The 19,742-nt window shown below is 38.7% G+C and overlaps 1 protein-coding gene across 1 annotated transcript in view; it reads left to right on the forward strand.

The window, feature by feature from the left end:
- Positions 1-19,742, forward strand: part of DNAH7 (dynein axonemal heavy chain 7) — a 260,029-nt gene that overhangs the window by 127,524 nt on the left and 112,763 nt on the right. The window contains exons 37-41 of the mRNA XM_032405789.1: positions 8,161-8,316; positions 9,161-9,329; positions 10,823-10,949; positions 12,175-12,394; positions 17,222-18,094. Of these exons, the coding sequence (XP_032261680.1) occupies positions 8,161-8,316; positions 9,161-9,329; positions 10,823-10,949; positions 12,175-12,394; positions 17,222-18,094 (1,545 nt within the window). The remainder of the gene's footprint in view (positions 1-8,160; positions 8,317-9,160; positions 9,330-10,822; positions 10,950-12,174; positions 12,395-17,221; positions 18,095-19,742) is intronic.

A 19,742-nucleotide genomic window follows, 5' to 3' on the forward strand; every position in this document is an offset into this window, starting at 1 on the left:
TTATGACCGTACCCATCTAGTTCTTTATTGATTTTATATTTTAATCTGCTGATCTTTTTGAAATTTATTTGGGCATATAGTTAAACAGTTGTCCTGGTATCATTTATTGAATACTATCTTCCACAAAAGATTGAGATGGCAGCCTTATTATAATTTAAATGTGGTATGCATCAGGGAATATCCAAGAGCAGGGAGTGGAGAAGTTTAAACTGAGATTTTTAAATCAAGGTGTTGGTTTGACCAGGGTTAAAAAACAATCTTTCTGGAGGGAAGCATTATGATGGTGGAGTAGTAGGGGGACCCTGAGCTTGCCTTGTCCCTCAAACACAGCTAGATCAACATCAAATCATTATGAACAACTAGGAAACTGATCTGAGGATTAAGAAAACAATCTGCACAATTGGAGGGAGAGAATGTAGCCGATGTGCAGTTTGGAGATATGAAGTGGGGGAGAGAAAAGCTGTGGTGCCATGGAGGGGAAGGGGCCCTTTTTGTGGAGAGAAGTCAGGGAGAGAGAGAGAGGGTGGGAGAGGAAGCAGCGTATAGGGTTAGCTCAAGACACTATGGTGCAGGGATCCCCTGGGTCGCACTGGGAGAGAAGGAAGGTTTGTCTTCTGGGAGTATGTTTGGAAGAGGGTATTGCCTCTCCAAGGGCGCCACTGATTGGCCGTTCAACAGCATGGGACAGAGGCGCAGGCAGAGGACAGATAACCTGGTGGCAGCTTTTCACTGTACTTCACCATAGACTTCAGGCACCACCGTGGCCGTGAGACTGCTTTTCTGAGACAGAACGGTGCTGGGCTCAGCTCTCCTCTCCCCTAGGGGAGAGCAGGTCTGCGCCTTGCCCGGTCCTTTAAGATTTCAAGTTTTGAATTCCAGCCACGTGCCAGAGATAAAACAGAGGAGAACTGTGGCGCTGGGCACAGATAGGTTGGGCGCAGGGATCTGATGAGGGCCTGGGACACAGGAGGGGAGATTATTTGTGTGAGTGTCTCCTGAACAGCGGTGGCCCCAAGGTCAGCTACCTGGAGAGGAGAGGATGGGGTGACGCTACCTTCCACACACACCCCAACCCCCCTCCCCGCCCCGCCCTTGCCCACCAGTGCAGTTGGACTTTAGACAGAACCACAGTGCCTCCAGGGGAGGCTGGAGCCGCTTACAACAAACCCCGCCCCCCTGCATCTTCACAAGGGTAGGTCTGGCTCTGAGCCCGCACAGCAGGCCTCTCTCTCAGAGGAACAATACAGCGCACCCCCCCACCCCCCGCCCCCACATACACCAAATCTACTGACCACTGAGTGCTCCAAAATGTCAGCTTCAGTTCTGGTGGAAATAGGACAAGGCTTTCTTTTTAAATATTTTTAAACTTTTTTAAAATTTCTTTTTGTTTTCTTTTTCTTTTTTTTTCTTTGGAATTAGGCTTATAGGTTTTTGCTCATTCCTTGGTTTGTTCCTTTTCTCGTTTTTTTGGATTAGGCTTCTCTCTTTTTTTCTTTTTCCTTCTTTCTCCCCCCTCCCCACTTTGGAATCAGGTTTATAGTTTTTTGTTAGTCTGTTTTTGTTCCTTTTCCTTTTCTCTCTCTCTCTCTCTCTCTTTTTTTTTTTAGATGAGGCTTTTTTTCCCCAGGTTTATTTTAACAAACAAATCAAAGAAGCATACCTAGGTAAAGGTCCAAAGAGTCCCCATTGCAAGCAAGGAAGAACTCCACAGAGGACTGACCTCTGGGAAAGAGCAGCCAAAACACATCAGCAGAGTGCAAACAGCATACACCAGAAATGCTTTCAGAAATGCCTGGCCCTGGACGGAGTGTGACTCCTTCTTAATATTTTCACTCTCAGGAGTAGGAAACATAACAAGCTTTCATAACACACAAAAGACAGAAACCTCGACATAATGACAAGATGGAGGAATTCTCCCCTAAAGAAAGATGAAGAAGAAATCACAGCCAGGGATTTGCTCAAACCAGATATAAGCAATGTATCTGAACAAGAATTTAGAACAACAGTCTTAAGAATACTGGCTGGACTTGAAAGAAGCATAGAAGACATCAGAGAAACACTGGCTAGAGAGATAAGAGATCTAAAAACTAGTCAGGCTGAAATAAAAAATGCTATGACTGAGACGCAAAACTGATTATATGTAATCACAGTGAGGATGGAAGAAGCAGAGGAAGAAATAGGTGATACAGAAGATAAAATTATAGAAGATAATGAAGCTGGAAAGGACAGGGAAAAAACCTATTAGATCACAAATATAGACTTGGGAACTCAGTGATTCCATAAAGCACAAGAATATCCATATTGTAGGAGTCCCAGAAGAAAAAGAGTGGGAAAAGGGGGTAGAAAGTTTATTAGAACAAATTATAGCTGAAAACTTCTTTAATCTGGAGAAGGAAACAGGTATTTAAGTCCAAGAGGCACAGAGAACTGCCTTCAAAATCAACAAAAACAGGTCAACATCAAGACATATCATAGTGAAAACTTGCAAAATACAGAGAGAATTCTGAAAGTAGCTAGGGAAAAGACATCCTTAACCTACAAGGGTAGACACATGAGGTTAGCAGCAGACCTGACCCCAGTAAATTGGCAGGCCAGAAGAGGATGGTATGAAATATTCAACATGCTATGGGGAAAAATATGCAGCCAAGAAAACTTTATCAGGCAAAGTTGTCATTCAGAATAGAAGGAAAGATAAAGAGTTTCCCAGACAAGCAAAAATTAAAGGAGTTTGTGAACACTAAACCAGCCCTGCAAGAAATATTAAAGGGGCCCCTTTGAGTGGGAAAGAGACCAAAAACAACAAAGACTAGAAAGGAAACAGAGACAATCTACAGGAACAGCAACTTTACAGCTAATACAATGGCACTAAATCGTATCTATCAATAATTACTCTGAATGTAAATGGACTCAATGCTCCATTCAAAAGCCATAGGGTATCAGAATGAATTAAAAAACAAACAAACAAACAAGACACATTGATATGCTGCTTACAAGACTCATTTTTGACCCAAAGACACCTGCAGATTGAAAGTGAGGGGGTGGAGAACCATTTATCATGCTAATGGTTATCAGAAGAAAACTGGAGTAGCCATATGTTTTTCAGCAAGTTAGATTTTAAACCGAAGTCTGTAATAAGAGATGAAGAAGGTCACTACATCATAATAAAGGGGTCTATACAATAAGAAGATTGAACAATTGTAAATATTTATGCCCCCAAACTGGGAGCACCCAAATATATAAATCAATAACAAGCATAAGGAAATTCATTGATAATAATACAATAATAGTAGGGAAATTTACCACCCCACTCACAGCAATGGACAGATCATCTAAGCAGAAGAACGACAAGGAAACAGTGGCTTTGAATGACACACTGAACCAGATGGGTTTAACAGATGTTCAGATGTTTAGAACATTTCATCCTAAAGCAGCAGAATACACATTCTTTTCAAGTGCACATGGAACATTCTCCAGAATAGATCACATACTATGTCACAAATCAGGCTTAACCAGTACAAAAAGATTGAGATCATCATACCATGCATATTTTCTGACCACAATGCTATGAAACTTGAAGTCAACCACAAGAAAAAATTTGGAAAGATGACAAATCATGGAGATTAAAGAACATCCTACTAAAGAATGACTAGGAAATTAGAGAAGAACTAAAAAAATACATGGAAGTAAATGAAAATGAAAACACAACTGTCTAAAACCTTTGGAACATAGCAAAGGCAGTCATAAGAGGGAAGCATATAGTAATACAGGCCTCCCTCAAGAAGAAAAAAAGTCAAATACACAACTTAACCTTACACCTAAAGGAGCTGGAAAAAGAACAGCAAATAAAGCCTAAAATCAGGAGGAGGGAAAGAATTAAGTTTAGAGCAGAAATAAATGATATAGAAATAAAAAAAAACAGCAAAACAGATCAACAAAACTAGGAGCTGATTCTTTTAAAGAATTAAAATTGATAAGCCCCACCCAGACTTAATAAAAAGAAAAGAGAAAGGACCTAAGTAAATAAAATCACAAATGAGAGAGGAGAAATCAAAACCAACAATGCAGAAATACAAACAATTATAAGAGAATATTATGAGCAATTATATGCCAACAAATTGGACAATCTGGAAGAAATGGATAAATTCCTAGAAACATATAAACTACCAAAACTGAAACAGGAATAAATAGAAAATTTGAACAAACCCATAACCAGTGAAGAAATTGAATAAGTAATCAAAAATCTCCCAACAAATAAGAGTCCCAGGCCATAGCTTCCCAGGGGAATTCTACCAAACATTTAAAGAAGAATTAATACATCTTCTGAAGCTGTTCTAAAAACAGAAATGGAAGGAAAATTTCTAAACTCTTTCCGTGAGGCCAGCATTACCTTGATTCCAAAACCAGACAAAGACCCCACCAGAAAAGAGAATTACCAATATTCCTGATGAATATGGATGCAAAAATTCTCAACAAGATACTAGTTAATTGAATCCAACAGTACATTACAAGGATTATTCACCATGATCAAGTGGGATTTATTCCTGGGCTGCCAGCGTGATTCAATATCCACAAATCAATCAATGTGATATACCACATTAATAAAAGAAAGGACAAGAACTATCTGATCCTCTCAATAGATGCAAAAAAAAAAAAAAAAAAAGAAAGAAAGAAAGAAAAAGCATTTGACAAAATATAGCATCCTTTCTTGATAAAAACCCTCAATAAAGAAGGGATAGAAGGAACATACCTCAATGTCATAAAGGCCTTATAGGAAAGACCCACAGCGAATTTCATTCTTTTTTTTTTTTTTTTTAAAGATTTTATTTATTTATTTGACAGAGAGAGAGAGAGGGAACACAAGCAGGGGGAACAGCAGAGGGAGAGGGAGAAGCAGGCTTCCCGCAAAGCAAGGAGCCCGATGCGGGGCTCGATCCCAGGACCCCGGGACCATGACCCGAGCCGAAGGCAGACGCCCAACCGACTGAGCCACCCAGGCGCCCCGCGAATTTCATTCTTAATGGGGAAAAAGTGAAAGCTTTTCCCCTAGGGTCAGGAACACAACAAGGATGTCCACTCTCACCACTGTTGTTCATCATAGGACTGGAAGTCCTGGCTTCAGCAATCAGACAACAAAAAGAAATAAAAGGCATCCAATTTGGCAAGGAAGAAGTCAAACTTTCACTCTTTGCAGACAACATGATAATCTATGTGGAAAACCAAAAAGATTCCACCAAAACATTGCTAGAACTAATACATGAATTCAGCAAAAGTGGCAGGATATAAAATCAATGTACGGAAATCTGTTGCATTTCTATACACCAACAATGAAGCAGTAGAAAAGGAATCAATCCCATTAACAATTGCACCAAAACCCATAAGATACCTAGGAATAAACCTATCCAAAGAGGTAAAAGATCTGTATACTGAAAACTATAGAACAATGGTGAAAGAAATTGAAGAGAACACAAAGAAATGGAAAAACATCTCATGCTCACGGATTGCAAGAAAAAATATTGTTAAAATGTCTATACTACCCAAAGCAATCTACACATTCAATGCAATCCCTATCAAAATACCACCAGCATTTTTCACAGAGCTAGAACAAACAATCCAAACATTTGTATGGAACCACAAAAAACCCAGAATAGCCAGAGGAATGTTGAAAAAGAAAAGCAAAGCTGGAAGCATCACAATTCTGGACTTAAAGCTGTATTAAAAGTAATCATCAAGACAGTATGGTACTGGCACCAAAACAGGCACATAGATCAATGGAACAGAATAGAAAACCCAGAAATGGACCTATAAGTCTATGGTCATCTAATCTTTGACAAAGCGGGAAAGAATATCCAATGGAAAAAAGAGAGTCTCTTCAACACATGGTGTTGGGAAAACTGGACAGCAACATGCAAAGGAATGAAACTGGACCACTTTCTTATACCATACACCAAAATAAATTCAAAATGGATGAAAGACCTAAATGTAAGACAGGAAAACATCAAAATCCTAGGGGAGAACACAGGCAGCAACCTCTTTGACCTTGGCTGCAGCAACTTCTTGCTAGACATATCTCCAGAGGCTAGGGAAACAAAAGCAAAAATGAACTATTGGGACTTCATCAAGATAAAAAGCTCTGCACAGCAAAGGAAACAGTCAACAAAACTAAAAGGCAGTCTACAGAATGGGAGAAGATATTTGCAAATGACATATCGGATAAAGGCTAGTATCTAGAATCTATGAAGAACTCATCAAAATCAACACCCAAAAAATAAATAATCCAATCAAGAAATGGGCAGAGGACATGAATAGACATTTCTCCAAAGAAGACCTACAAATGGCCAGCAGACACATGGAAAAATGCTCAACATCAGTCAGCATCAGGGAAATACAAATCAAAACCACAATGAGATACCACCTCACAGCAGTCAGAATGACTAAAATTAACAACTCAGAAAAATACAGATGTTGGCAAGGATGGGGAGAAAGGGAAATCCTCTTGCACTGTTGGTGGGAATGCAAACTGGTGCAGCCACTCTGCAAAACCATATGGAGGGTCCTCAAAAATTTAAAAACACCAGCAATTGCACTACTAGTATTTATCCAAAGGGGCACATGCACCCCAATGTTTATAGCAGCACTGTCAACAATAGCCAAATTATGGTAAGAGCCCAAATGTCCATCAACTGATGAATGATAAAGATGTGTGGTGTATATATACAATGGAATATACTTAGCCATCAAAAAGAATGAAATCTTGCCATTTGCAACATCATGGATGGAACTAGAGTGTATTATGCTAAGCAAAATAAGTCAGTCAGAGAAAGACAAATATCATGTGATTTCACTCATCTGTGGAGCTTAAGAAACAAAACAGATGAAGGGAAGGGAAAATAAAAACAGAGAGGGAGGGGCGCCTGGGTGGTTCAGGTGGTTAAGCATCCTGCTCTTGATTTCAGCTCAGGTCATGATTTTGGGTCTTGGGATCAAGCCCCATGTGGGGCTTCACGCCCAGTGGGGTGTCTGCTTCTCTCTATCTCTCCCACCCTTCCCTCCCTCCCTTTCCCTCTGCTCCTCCCCCGGCTCTTGTGGGGTCTCTCTCTCTCTCTCTAAAACATAAATAAGTCTTTAAAAAAAAAAAGAGAGAGGGAGGGAGGTAAACCATAAAACCATAAGTGACTCTTAACTATAGACAACAAACTGAGGGTTGCTGGAGGGGAGGTAGGTGGGGGGATGGTCTAAATGGGTGATGGGCATTAAGGAGGCATTTGTTGTGATGAGCACTGGGTGTTATATGTAAGTGAGGAATCACTAAATTCTACTCCTGAAACCAATACTACACTATATGTTAACTAACCTGAATTTAAATTAGAAAAACATACAAAAAACAAAGATCTTTCTGAAAGTATAGAGAAAGCTAAGGGATTTACCCAAGATATCATCAAGAGTCAAGGAATGGAGGCTTGACATTGTTAAAGGCAGTGGTTGGGGAAAAAGAAAGCCTTTTGTCATTTGTACCTTCATCCCAAATTCAGCCCAGGCATTAAACCTGCCCAGGGGAAAAAAATTACTTTTTACAAAATGGGGAACATACTTTGCATTTTATGTTATTTTTTTCTACCTAACAGAACGTAAATATTTTCTTATGTCATTATTCTTTTACAAGATGATTTGTAAAACACAACATCTTGATTAAGAATCATTATAATTGCACCTGCTTTCCAGTGAAATCCATTTTGAAAATACAGTTATATTATTTAAGCTTCCTAACTAATAGAAAACTTGGTATTTAAGTGGAAAGATAAGCTATAATAAAATGAACATTGATCTGGAAAGAGACACATGGCAATCTGAATTCTTGCCCCACCCCTGAGACCATAAGCAAGTTTCTTAGCCTCTGAGTCACCATGACCTCATGTTAAGAAGGTATGTGTACTTTGCATGGTGATTTTGGAAATCAGAGAAGTCACATGCATGAGGCCTGGACAAACAGGGACATGTCACTGGTATGGTAACTGTTATCTCTATTGATTCCATCTCTTCTTTCAATTGTTATGACACTCTAAGTTTAAATTCAAGTGTGTCAACAATGATGCTTAGTATTTATTTTGAAATGTCAGTGCATAATTCCAACTATGGCTCATTTTATTATTTTCTGTTATATAGAACTTTCTTTTAAATCAACTCAATAAAGAAATCTACAAGCCTCTACTAATTAACTTCTCAGCACAAACTACAGCAGCTCAAACTCAGAATATTATCATGTCAAAATTGGACAAAAGAAGAAAGGGAGTTTTTGGTCCTCCTTTGGGCAAGAGAATGGTAATTGCTCTCTCTCAATGTGGTATAGCACTGGTCCTCTTCATGTCCCCTGCTACAGTCAGAACAAGGAAACCAGATATACTAGGACTTGACATCTTTTTGTACATTTTTTTTTAATCACAAAATTTTTAAAAAATTTTATTTTTAAGTAATCTCTACACCCAACATGGGGCTCGAATTTACAACCCCAAGATGAAGAGTCGGATGCTCTACTGACTGAGTTAGCCAGGCGCCCCTTTAATCACAAATTTTGATTAAGTTTTCCTTAAAGTGTGTTCATATTTGCATGTGCATTAGACAACTTGACATTAAAAACAAGCAATTGCCCTTTGAATTAAAAAGTAGAATATTCATCTAGGAAATTATCTACCTTTCTAATTTTCTGATTAACATTTTTATTCAGCAGAATCTTGCTGCTTGCTCCTCTAGACCTTTAAACAACCCAGCTATCAATTGACTTTTCTGTGTTCCTGCCAAAAATACCCTTCTGAGCCTCACTTGTCACCACTCAGAGGTTATAATCATTTTAAAATCCTACCTTTCTCATTTACTTTAATGTATTGAAATTGTATAAGGAAAAAGAGGAGGCATATTGATAAATTGGGTGAGAGGATGAATAAGTCCTCAACTCTTAATCTATAAAGGTTAGTAACGAGACTTTCCCTATTCCTTACAAGCATGGATGCTAGGGGATATTATTCTTGATTTGAAAAGAGACCATCATTTCTCACATATGTATGCTACAAGAAGATAATCTAATTCTTTGCCTCAACACTGTTGACACAATAGGACAATATATTAAGGTGATAATATTTTCTAATATCACTTCTCTTTTTACTCTCAGGTTGTCTTTGTAGATGATGTCAATATGCCTGCTCGGGAAGTATATGGGGCTCAGCCTCCCATAGAGTTGCTTAGACAATGGTTAGATCACTGGAATTGGTATGACCTAAAAGATTGTTCTATGATTAAACTAGTGGACATTCAAATCATGTGTGCTATGGGACCTCCAGGTACGTTTTCTGAGTTTGCGATTACTAAGGTTGAGAATCACCCTGGTTTTATCTAGAGAGATGGCTAGAGAAAGAAAGAGAAACCCAACTGGACAATCTGAGTTACAATTTTTTGTGTATGTTTTCTCTGTGTATACCTTTGGCCCTATGGGAATGTACTATAATGGTCAACACTACAAAGTGGGTTGCCTTGCTTGGGGCCATTCTCCCACCAGTTCTTCCAGATCCTTTTTCTCCCACCTTCTGTGACTTAGCACTTCCTTTCTCTGTATTCTAAGGAACCCAGATCCCCATGAAGCAGCTCATTTCCCTCTGTTATGTTCCTTAATTCTTCAACTGTATGAAATCCCCGTTTCTACCCCAATCAAGTCCCATTCTAGTGAGTCTTTGGATTTAGACAGGCTGTGAAGAGGATTTTAAGTAGCAAACAGCCAAAAGAATTAACCCTTAAAGATTCTTTACATTTCTCGATGGAAATTGTTAAACTCAAAGGAATCTATGCAGGGGAAATTTTTTTATGATGGGGTATCAAAAGTGGCTTGATTCAACTAACTAGACATTCTTAACTGTTTTTTTTTTTTTTTTTTTTCCTGAACTGAAGCTGGTAGTCTAGTCTTTAAAAATTCATTTTCTCCATGTATCATTTCTTCAGGGAATCTCTTTGGTGTTTGCCTCCTGACCCCTGAACTTTTTTGACCTGTAACCCAGTCAGGTTGCTCTGAGTCAGTAATTGCTCTCAGCACACTTCCTGGGCCACTTCAAATGCTTTTTTTCTTTTCATTTTTTTTCTTTCAAGTTTTTGTTTAAATTCTAGCTAACTGACATACTGTGTAATATTACTTTGAAGTATAGGATTTAGTGATTCATCCACGTACATGCAACACCCAGTGCTCTCACAAGTGCCTTCCTTAATCCCCATCCCCTGTCTAACCCATCCCCCTGCCCACCACCTCTCCAGCAACCCTCAGTTTGTTCTCTATAGTTAAGAGTCTGTTTTATGGTTTGCCTCTGTTTTCTTTTCTAAAAAAAAAAAAAATAAGATTTGTCTATATATTTAAAGATAATACCAATAATTTTTTTAAATGTTGCATTCTAAGTTAGTTATTAAAGCCTCATATTTGAGGGGCTCCTGGGTGGCTCAGTTAGTTAAGAGTCCAACTCTTGATTTTGACTCAGGTCATGATCTCAGGATCATGAGATCAAGCCCTGCGTCAGGCTCCACACACAGCATGGAGTCTGCTTGAGATCTTCTTTCTCTCCCTCTCTCTCTGCCCCTCCCTCCACTCATGCATGCTCTCTCTCTCTCAAAATAAATAAATAAAATCTTTAAAAAAAAAGCCTCATCTTTGAAAATGTAATCATTATTTTACAAAAGTGAGACAATCCCCAAATTTTTAAAAATGCAGGGATTGTCTCACTTTTGTAAAATGTTTGAGAAAATATTCTACTGTGTAGTAGTAACATTGTTAAGAGTTACTCTTTTTAATATTTAGGTGGTGGTCGAAATCCAGTAACTCCCCGATATATGAGACATTTCAACATTATAACAATCAATGAGTTTAGTGATAAATCCATGTTTACAATCTTCTCTAGAATCTTAACCTGGCATTTAAAAATCTGGTAAGTAATTTAAAGTGTGTTTCTTTTTTCATTAGGGGGTATAAAGTCTTTTGGAAACAGATCAATATAAGTAGTGCTTCTCAAACTATTCGCTGAAAACATCCCTAGATAAAGAAAGAGATAACAGGTAACATTGCTCCCCTCTGCTGCTCTCATCTCCAGATATGGGAGCATAATGCCAAGGGGCCAAAGTATCTTTCTCTTTTTGTCTGATGTCTTAAATTTTAGCCCCAAAATACATACAAATTTTGCACTCTGCTATATAGTATGTCCATGGCAGAATTATTAATGTTTTGAATTTTCACCATGTAATACAATTAATGCTGGAAAGGTGTATGTTAGGTTTATCCTGTGACTTTGATACCCTGTAGTAGAACTCGTGAGTTCCCCAAGGAGATTTATATCTAAGTTTGAGTGTAGCCTTTGAGCCTGAACCCTGGGGGAAATGTTGCTGCCTAACTCTGGACACTCAGGGCTTCTCCACATGGTGTGCAGAGGTCAGGGAGCCAAGTGGACCTGGGCAGTGCAAGTCTCCGCTCCCTGACGTCCATTCTCAGGAAATTGCCAATCCTTGCCCTATCCAGTGATGATGGAGAAAGACAGCTGGCTCCTCGCTGAGCCAGAAGTTAAAGATAGTCAAGTTTTTCCAAATGCATATTCATTCTACATGTTCTTTCTACCCCAGTTGTGCCCTTTGCCCTTCTTTTTTTAATCCCGACTCACTATTTCACTTTCTTTTTAACTCTCCTTTTTCTTTTCCTCTTTTTCTTATTTTTTTCTGTATTTTTATTTCCTTCCTTGTTTGCTCTGAAAATACTCATTTCACCAGTGTTCTTCAGGGATTCCTTTTATATGCAATTGAAAATGCTAAGGGGTGAAAGTGAGTAGGACACATTTGTCTAGTGGGTGCTTGATTTGAGTTATATAATTGGGGTTCCTCAGCTGGCTCTTTTGTCCGCTTACTTAAGTAGTTTTAAGTCCATTACATTAGTCCTGCCTTCCCGTGGAGTTTCTTTGAACATAAAACAAAATAATGAATGGAAAGTAGTTTTAAAAGAAATTAAAAGTCCATTATTATTATTATTATTATTATTATTAGAAATGGTAATCTTATAAATTAAATCAATTGATTTAATCAGAATAAATTTCACCGTAGGCATGCTCAGTATCATTTATGTATCATATATGCTAACATTTTCTTTTTTTATTAAATTTTTTTTTTAAGTTATAAATTTCCAGACGATTTTCTAGATTTGACCACACAAATTGTTAATGGTACAATGGCTCTATATAAAGAAGCCATGAAGAATCTCTTGCCTACTCCAGCTAAATCTCACTACTTGTTCAACCTCCGTGATTTCTCCCGTGTCATTCAGGGAGTTTGCCTGTCCAGACCAGAAACAGCAGAAACCAAAGTAGTGATTAAACGTCTCTGGGTTCACGAGGTAAATTTTTGTGTTACTGAAATATGATTATGCTAGAAACAAAGATTTTATCATGGCAGCAACTGGGTAAAAAGAAACATTTAGCAGTTTATATTGTTGATGCGTTCAGCTATTTGGCATTATGAAGGCCAATGATCAAGGTAATTTAAAAGAATATTTAGCACTAATATATCTTATGATATTTAAAAAGGATTATCTCCCGTTTTTAGAAATTTTTGTTGACTTACAAGATATTTCAAAGTAGGTATCACTTTGGGTCAATCTCCTTTAAGTGACTTAATCCTTGATAGTTTGATTTCAAATAATTTTTGAGATGGAATATATTTTAAGGAGCTGTTTTTATAAGAAATGAATGTGTTTATCTACAGTACTTACTTGTTATTTCTAGATGCCAAAACAACTGCAAAGCAAACCAGTTTTGAAAGCATAAAACTACATTAAAAATATATTTAAGTTCTTTTTGGAAAGAGGTATATGGGTGAACATTTTCTTATAAAAACTTATGGAAGGAAGGAGAGAAAGAATACAAAAAATAAGGCATCAAAAATAATTTAATATCTTAAAAATAAAGAATTATAGGAAAATAAAAGAAAAAATGTTTTATTTTTAATATGTAAATAATATAGCTATTTAATTTTAATAATGTAGTTAAGAAATCTAGAAAATAGGAATGTACTATGTTAAAACCATGTGCTATAGAGATAAAAATTTCAAAAGGGCATTTAGAAATGGCATTTTTAATGTAATGAAACTCATAATAACTTGAAATTTTTAGTGAGTACTTCATATTCATATAATGTAATGAGTTTAAGTTCTCAGCTCAAAATCTTCCAATAGCACTCTACTTCATTGGGAGGGATTAAACATAAACTTCAGGTGGCCCATAAGATTGCCTATGTGTACCTCTTTTCTGGCTCCCCTCAGGCTGCCTCTTGCTCTCACACTCATTCAACTTCACCAGCAATACAGGCCGACTGGCTGTTCTCTCTGCCCCAGATCCTGTGGGTTAGCTTCCTACTGCCTTTGATCAAATCTTTCCTTCTTGATGAGGCCCACACTGACCACCCTATTGTATACAACAGGCTCACACCCCACTAGCAGTTCCAGTCTTTCTTGACTTTACTCTATTTTTCTTCTTTACATAGCATTTATCAGCATCTAACATACCATATAATTTATTTGTCATGTTTATTGTCCATCTCCCTCAGATAGCAGGCAAGCTCCAAGAGGTCCCTGATTTATCCACAGTGCTGAGAACAGTGCTAGACACATTGTTCTCAACATTTCAAAAAAAATAGGAAGTGATTGAACTCAACACTCTATTTTTGCTTTGTTTCTATTCACTCAAAAAAGATTTCCTAAGGGTCTGATATGGGTCAGATACTACTTTGGGTGTCCTTTTCCTTTCCAGACACTTTTACCAAATCAGAAGACCTAATGTGATTTTATTAAATAGGTTTCAAGGTATGAAACTGGCTTACTATTTTACATTCTCTTTGGCTTCTCCATGGCTTTCAAACATTTGTGTGCATAACATCTGATTTGCTTATTAAATATAGTTATTCTGCACAAGTGACCCAAGGAAAAAAATAAATTAGATTTCATCAAAGTTAAAAATGTTCATGCTTCAAAGGATACTGTCTAGAAAGTGAAAAGACAACCCATAGAATGGGAAAAAATATTTGCAAGTCCTACATCTGATCAATGTCTCATATCCAGAAAACATAAAGAACTATTACAACTCAACAGTAAAAGACAAATAAACCAATTTAAAAGTGGGCAAAGGATTTGAATAGACATTTCTCCAAAGATGATATACGGATGGCCAATAAGCACATGAAAAGATGTTCAACATCATTAGTCATTGGGGAAATGCAAATCAAAACCACGCGGTAAGGTATACCTCGCACCCACTAGGATGGCTGTCATCCCAACGACAGATAATAACAACTGTTGGTTAGGATGGTGGAAGAATCAGAGCCCTTGTCCACTGCTTATGAGTATGAAAAGTTGTGCAGCTGCTTTGGAAAACAGCTAGTTCCTCAAAACGTTACACATAGAGTTACCACATGACCCAGCAGTTCTGCTCCTAGCCATATACTCGAGAGAACTGAAAACATATGTCCACACAAAAACTTGTACACGAATGTTATTAGAATTATTCATAATAAACAAAAAGTGGACACAACTCACATATACATCAGCTGATGAATGGACAAACAAAATGTGGTATATACATACAATGGAATTTTATTCAGCCCTAAAAAGAAATACCGACGCATACTACAACATGGATGAAACTAGAAACATCATGCTAAGTGAAAGAAACCAGATTATGTTATATGATCCCATTTATATGAAATGTGCAGAATAAGCAAATTAATAGTGACAAAAAGTAGAGTAATGGTTGCCAAGGGTTGTGGGGGGTGCTGGGGGACAGTAAGGAGTGACTGCTAATGGGTACAGGGTTGCTACGTAGGGTGATGAAGAGGTTCTAGAATTAGAGAGTTGTGAAGTTTGCTCAAGTTCGTGAATATTATAAAAACCACTGAATTATATGCTTTAAAAGAGTGAATGTTTTGTGAATTATATATCAATTAAAACAACCTGTAATTACGGCTTGGAGATAAATAAACTCAAAGCATAAATACAATATAATAAAAAATATTCCAGAGATCACCTCTCTTGGAATGATGTAGATTTATAATAGAAAAATTTTACATATCAACTTTTTAAAAATGGAAGAGGGGGCAGCAGAATCAGAAGGTAGAGAGAAGGGGATCAGCAGAAGTGAGCATGAGAGAGCCTGAGGTACTGGAAGTGTTCTGTATCTTGATCTTGGTGGTGGTGACATGGGTATATAAATGTGTAAAAATTCTTGGAGCTGTACACTTAGGATTTTTGTATCTTATATAAAGAAATATAAGTAGACAAATAAGATACTCCCAGGCACCATCTTGAAAGTTTTCAAGTCAGGGTCCAGAGTAGGCCCCTGCCATCTGCACTTTAGCAAGTACCCCAGATGATTCAATACAGGTGTGGTGACAGTCCTTGAGAAGTACTACCTTAGGTTCTTGCTAAATAGCCTGCTAGATAATAGTATGACTTACTTCATCTTCAGCACGGATACCTGACATGTGAGGTTAGCTTGATTTAGGTTTCTCCTCCCATAGGAATATTGTACAACGTCTTCAGTACCTGAAATTCACGAGGTGACTAGTGGCATATGTCAGGAAACTAGCTTGTCCCATAAAGAAATAGCTTTTGAACCGGCGAGAGTATGCACAAAGCCTCACTCCTACTATTTGCCTACACAGCCACCACTGCTAGAAGAAGCGATCACACTATTATGGTACCAGCTTGACAATAGTGAAAACACTAAAATCATTACTCTTGAACACCATTAGGCTGATTTCAAAGTGGCTTGTAATAATTTTATTTCTGAATTTTATAGTGTTTCCACATAGGTTGTCATTTTATTCTTGCCATACAACTGGAATGTAATGCCAAGCAGGTATCCCTGTTTCCATTTTATAGGTGAAGGAGCTGATGCAGACAGGTTTCAGTCATTTCCCCCAAATGACAGAAGTTTTGCTGACACAAATATGCATTGCTTCTATCATAGGCATATTAGTCAGCTAGAGCTGCCGTAACAAAATACCACAGAGTGGTTTAACAACAGAAATTTATTTTCTCATAGTCCTGGAGGCCAGAAGTCCAACTGCAAGGTGCCACCAAGTGTGGGTAGATGGCTGCCTCCTCACTGGGTCCTCACATGGCCCTTCCTCTGCGTACCTGCAGAGAAAGAGTGGAAACTCTCTTGTCTCTTCCTCATCTTATACGGACAGGCCTATGGGACTAGGGCTCCACCCTTGTGACCTTATTTAACTTTACCTCCTTAAAGGACTTCTCTCTTAATATAGTCATATTGGTGGTTAGGACTTCCACATGAATTTGGGGGCTGGGGAGGAACACCATTCAGTCCAAAAGATAGTAACCAGGGGATACTTAACACCACTCTGAGGAAATAGTTGTTTTATGTGACAAGCCTGGTTAACTATTTCTTACAGTCCCATAACACGTACATATCACCAGAGTTTATTTTAGTAGATTGCCATCTGCAGTGACTTACAACAAAAATAATAAATGTGCAAAACAAACTTGGCTTTCACCTAAGGCAAAAAAAAATATGCTTTAAAAAATAATATGATTCATTTGCCAATAATTTTCAGAATGTTCCCTGGCTTGGAAAAAGGAAGGATCACTGCAAAGGGGTGCCCAGCTTCTTTATCTGTATCTGAGTGACCAGCAAAGGCAGCTACTTTCTTTCTCTAGTCCTTTTTTCTTTCTCTAGTCATTAATATTCTTTTTTAAAAAAATATTTTATTTATTTATTTGAGAGAGAAAGAGAGCAAGAGAGAGAGCATGAGCTGGGGGAGAGGCAGATGGAGAGGGAGAGGCAGGAAGCCTGATGTGGGGCTCAATCCCAGCACCCTGGGATCATAACCTGAGACAAAGGCAGACACTTAACCGACTGAGCCACCCAGCTGCCCCAGTCATTAATATTCTTTACATCTCTATAATCTTCTGTTCCCCCAAATAGCCTTTATTAATAACTGTATGTAACTGTATTATCTAAAATATATATGATCAAAATTAATATTTAAAATAAGCATTATTATGAGTCCATCCTGATTATTTGGCTATGCTTTTAATAAAACCCATAGAAATTTCCTGGAGTACTTTTTATGTGACTTGAGATTAATATGTAAATAAAACTACAAAAATAGAAGAATCAATTCCTAATGCTGCTTCTTAATTATTCAGGTCCTTAGAGTATATTATGATCGCCTTCTGGATAATGCAGATAGAAGTTGGCTTATCAACTACATTCAAGAAATTTTGAAAAAATACATGGATGAAGATTTTCATGAGCTTTTTCAGCACTTAGATTTCGATAATGATGGCGTGGTGGAAGAAGATGACTTGCGTAGCTTAATGTTTTGTGATTTTCATGATCCCAGGCGGGAGGACACCAACTACAGAGAAGTTGAGGATGTGGATAATCTTCGGGTGATAGCAGAAGCTCACCTAGAAGAATACAACAATATGAGCAAAAAAACCATGAGCCTTGTCTTGTTCCGATTTGCCATAGAACACATCAGCAGAATTTCCAGGATCCTGAAGCAGCCTCGCAGCCATGCTCTTCTGGTTGGTGTTGGAGGGAGTGGAAGGCAGTCTGTCACCAGATTAGCTGCCCACATGGCTGACTATTCAGTTTTTCAGGTTGAAATCTCCAAGGGCTATGATACTTCTGAGTGGCATGAGGATTTAAAAGTGATCTTAAGGAAATGTGCCGAAGGTGAGATGCAGGGTGTCTTCCTGTTTACAGACACTCAGATAAAAAGGGAGTCATTTCTAGAAGATGTCAACAATCTGCTGAATGCCGGGGAGGTTCCAAATCTCTTCGCGTTAGATGAGAAGCAGGAGATATGTGATAAGATGCGTCAGTTAGATCGCCAACGGGATAAAACCAAACAAACAGATGGAAGCCCCATAGCTCTTTTCAATATGTTTATCGATCGCTGCCGCAACCAGCTGCATGTGGTCCTCGCCATGAGTCCCATTGGAGATGCATTCCGGATCCGCCTTAGGAAGTTCCCTGCTCTTGTTAACTGCTGTACTATTGACTGGTTTCAGGTATTGCCATGTACATTTTAGATAGACTTCTGGAAATGTTGAATCTTTGTAACATCATCATGACTTATTTTATAGACTCCCCCCCCCAAATGTAACTGAGCAGAATTTCCTGATCAATGATAATGTATGAAATTAGAATTCAAGAAATCATCATAAGAGAAAAGCATTAAGCTCAATATATTACAGAAGGTTTTAGGATAAGTTTGAGTATCAGTCATGGTCCTGACAGGGAACAGCACACCGAAGGCTTCACTGAGAAAAACTGAATAAGGAACTGTTCCCAGAGCTGTAGGTGGGGTTAAAGGAACTGAGAGGGGACAGTGGAGCAGTTAGGAAGGGGTAGAGCATAGCAGGGAGCTTTACTACAGCTTGGGCATAAAGGGGAAGAGGAGGAGAGCATGTCACTGGGGCTCGGAGCTGTGGAAGTAGGATTACCTGACAGGAGCAGGAACCCAAAACATAGGACTAGGCTCCTGCTAGAAAGGAAGGGAGGGTATGAATAGTCCTACCCATCTCTTCTTCCAGTCTCTTTCCATTAGCCAAACCCAACAGGAAGTCAAAAGGAAGAAAGCCAGAGTGACACTTGTGGTAGTTAACTTTGGTATCAGGAAGCACAGAGCAGATGAGACAAGGGTGTGCGGTGGGGAGTTCGTGGGCTGTGGCAGAGGTCCTGTGAGTGTTTTTGGCCTTGGGGAATTTACATAGCCCCTCTGTTCCTCCATTTCCTGCTGAGCCTGTTTCACGCAAAACAGATTTATTGAACCCTTGCTCAATAGCAGGTACTATTCTAAAAGCTGGAAGTGAAAAGGAAAGTGAAATAGACAAGGCTTCTGATCTCGAGCTTATTTTCTAGAGACAGACAAATTAGCAAAAAATCATTCCGTCAACAAGGTGGCATATAGAGAGTAAAAGCCTTTCTGAAGAGGTGACCTTTGAAGAGGAAGCATGCCAGATAAAATGTGCCAGTACTGAGAGCATCTGGGTGGAGGGCATAAACTAGTGAGGGCAAGGGGCTGGGGTAAGAATGGGTGTGTCAGGGGACACGGAGGTGGCAGGCGCCGAGTAACTGAGGGGGAAGAAGTAGAGGTGAGCTCAGAAAGGTGGGAAGGGCCCAACAGGCAGAGATTTACAAGTTGGTTTGGGATTTGATGTACGCTGGGAAATCTTTGAAGGATTATTAATTGGGGAGTGTGACATGAGCTAATTTACATTTTGAAAAAAATCCCTCTGGCAGCTGTAGAGAGCCACACAAGCAGGGAGACCAGTTAGGCCACCGTTGGAATGTTCCAAGCAGATGAAAACAGAAAGTTGAATTGGGATGGCTATAGTTGATGTCGGAAGAAGAGAAAGGATTGGGAAGCTATTGTGCGGAGGGTGCCTATAGAACTTGTTTATGGGACGGATGAAGGGTTGAGAAGGAGGAGAGGTATTGAGGATGATTCCTGCATTTTGGCTGGAGCAAGGGGTGGATGGTGGTGATGTTTACCAAGTTGGGGAAGATGGCAACTACTTGGGAGGAGATAGGAACCACATTTTGGACTTGTCCCGAGTTTGAGATAACTTTAAGAGAAATCAAAGTGATAGTCATTCAGATGATTCTGGAGTTTAGAGGAAAGGATAATAACATTTACCCCAGAGAATTATTGGG

The sequence above is a fragment of the Phoca vitulina genome, unplaced genomic scaffold (assembly GCF_004348235.1).
Source record: "Phoca vitulina isolate PV1807 unplaced genomic scaffold, GSC_HSeal_1.0 scaffold1, whole genome shotgun sequence".
In the NCBI taxonomy this organism is placed as follows: Eukaryota; Metazoa; Chordata; class Mammalia; order Carnivora; family Phocidae; genus Phoca; species Phoca vitulina.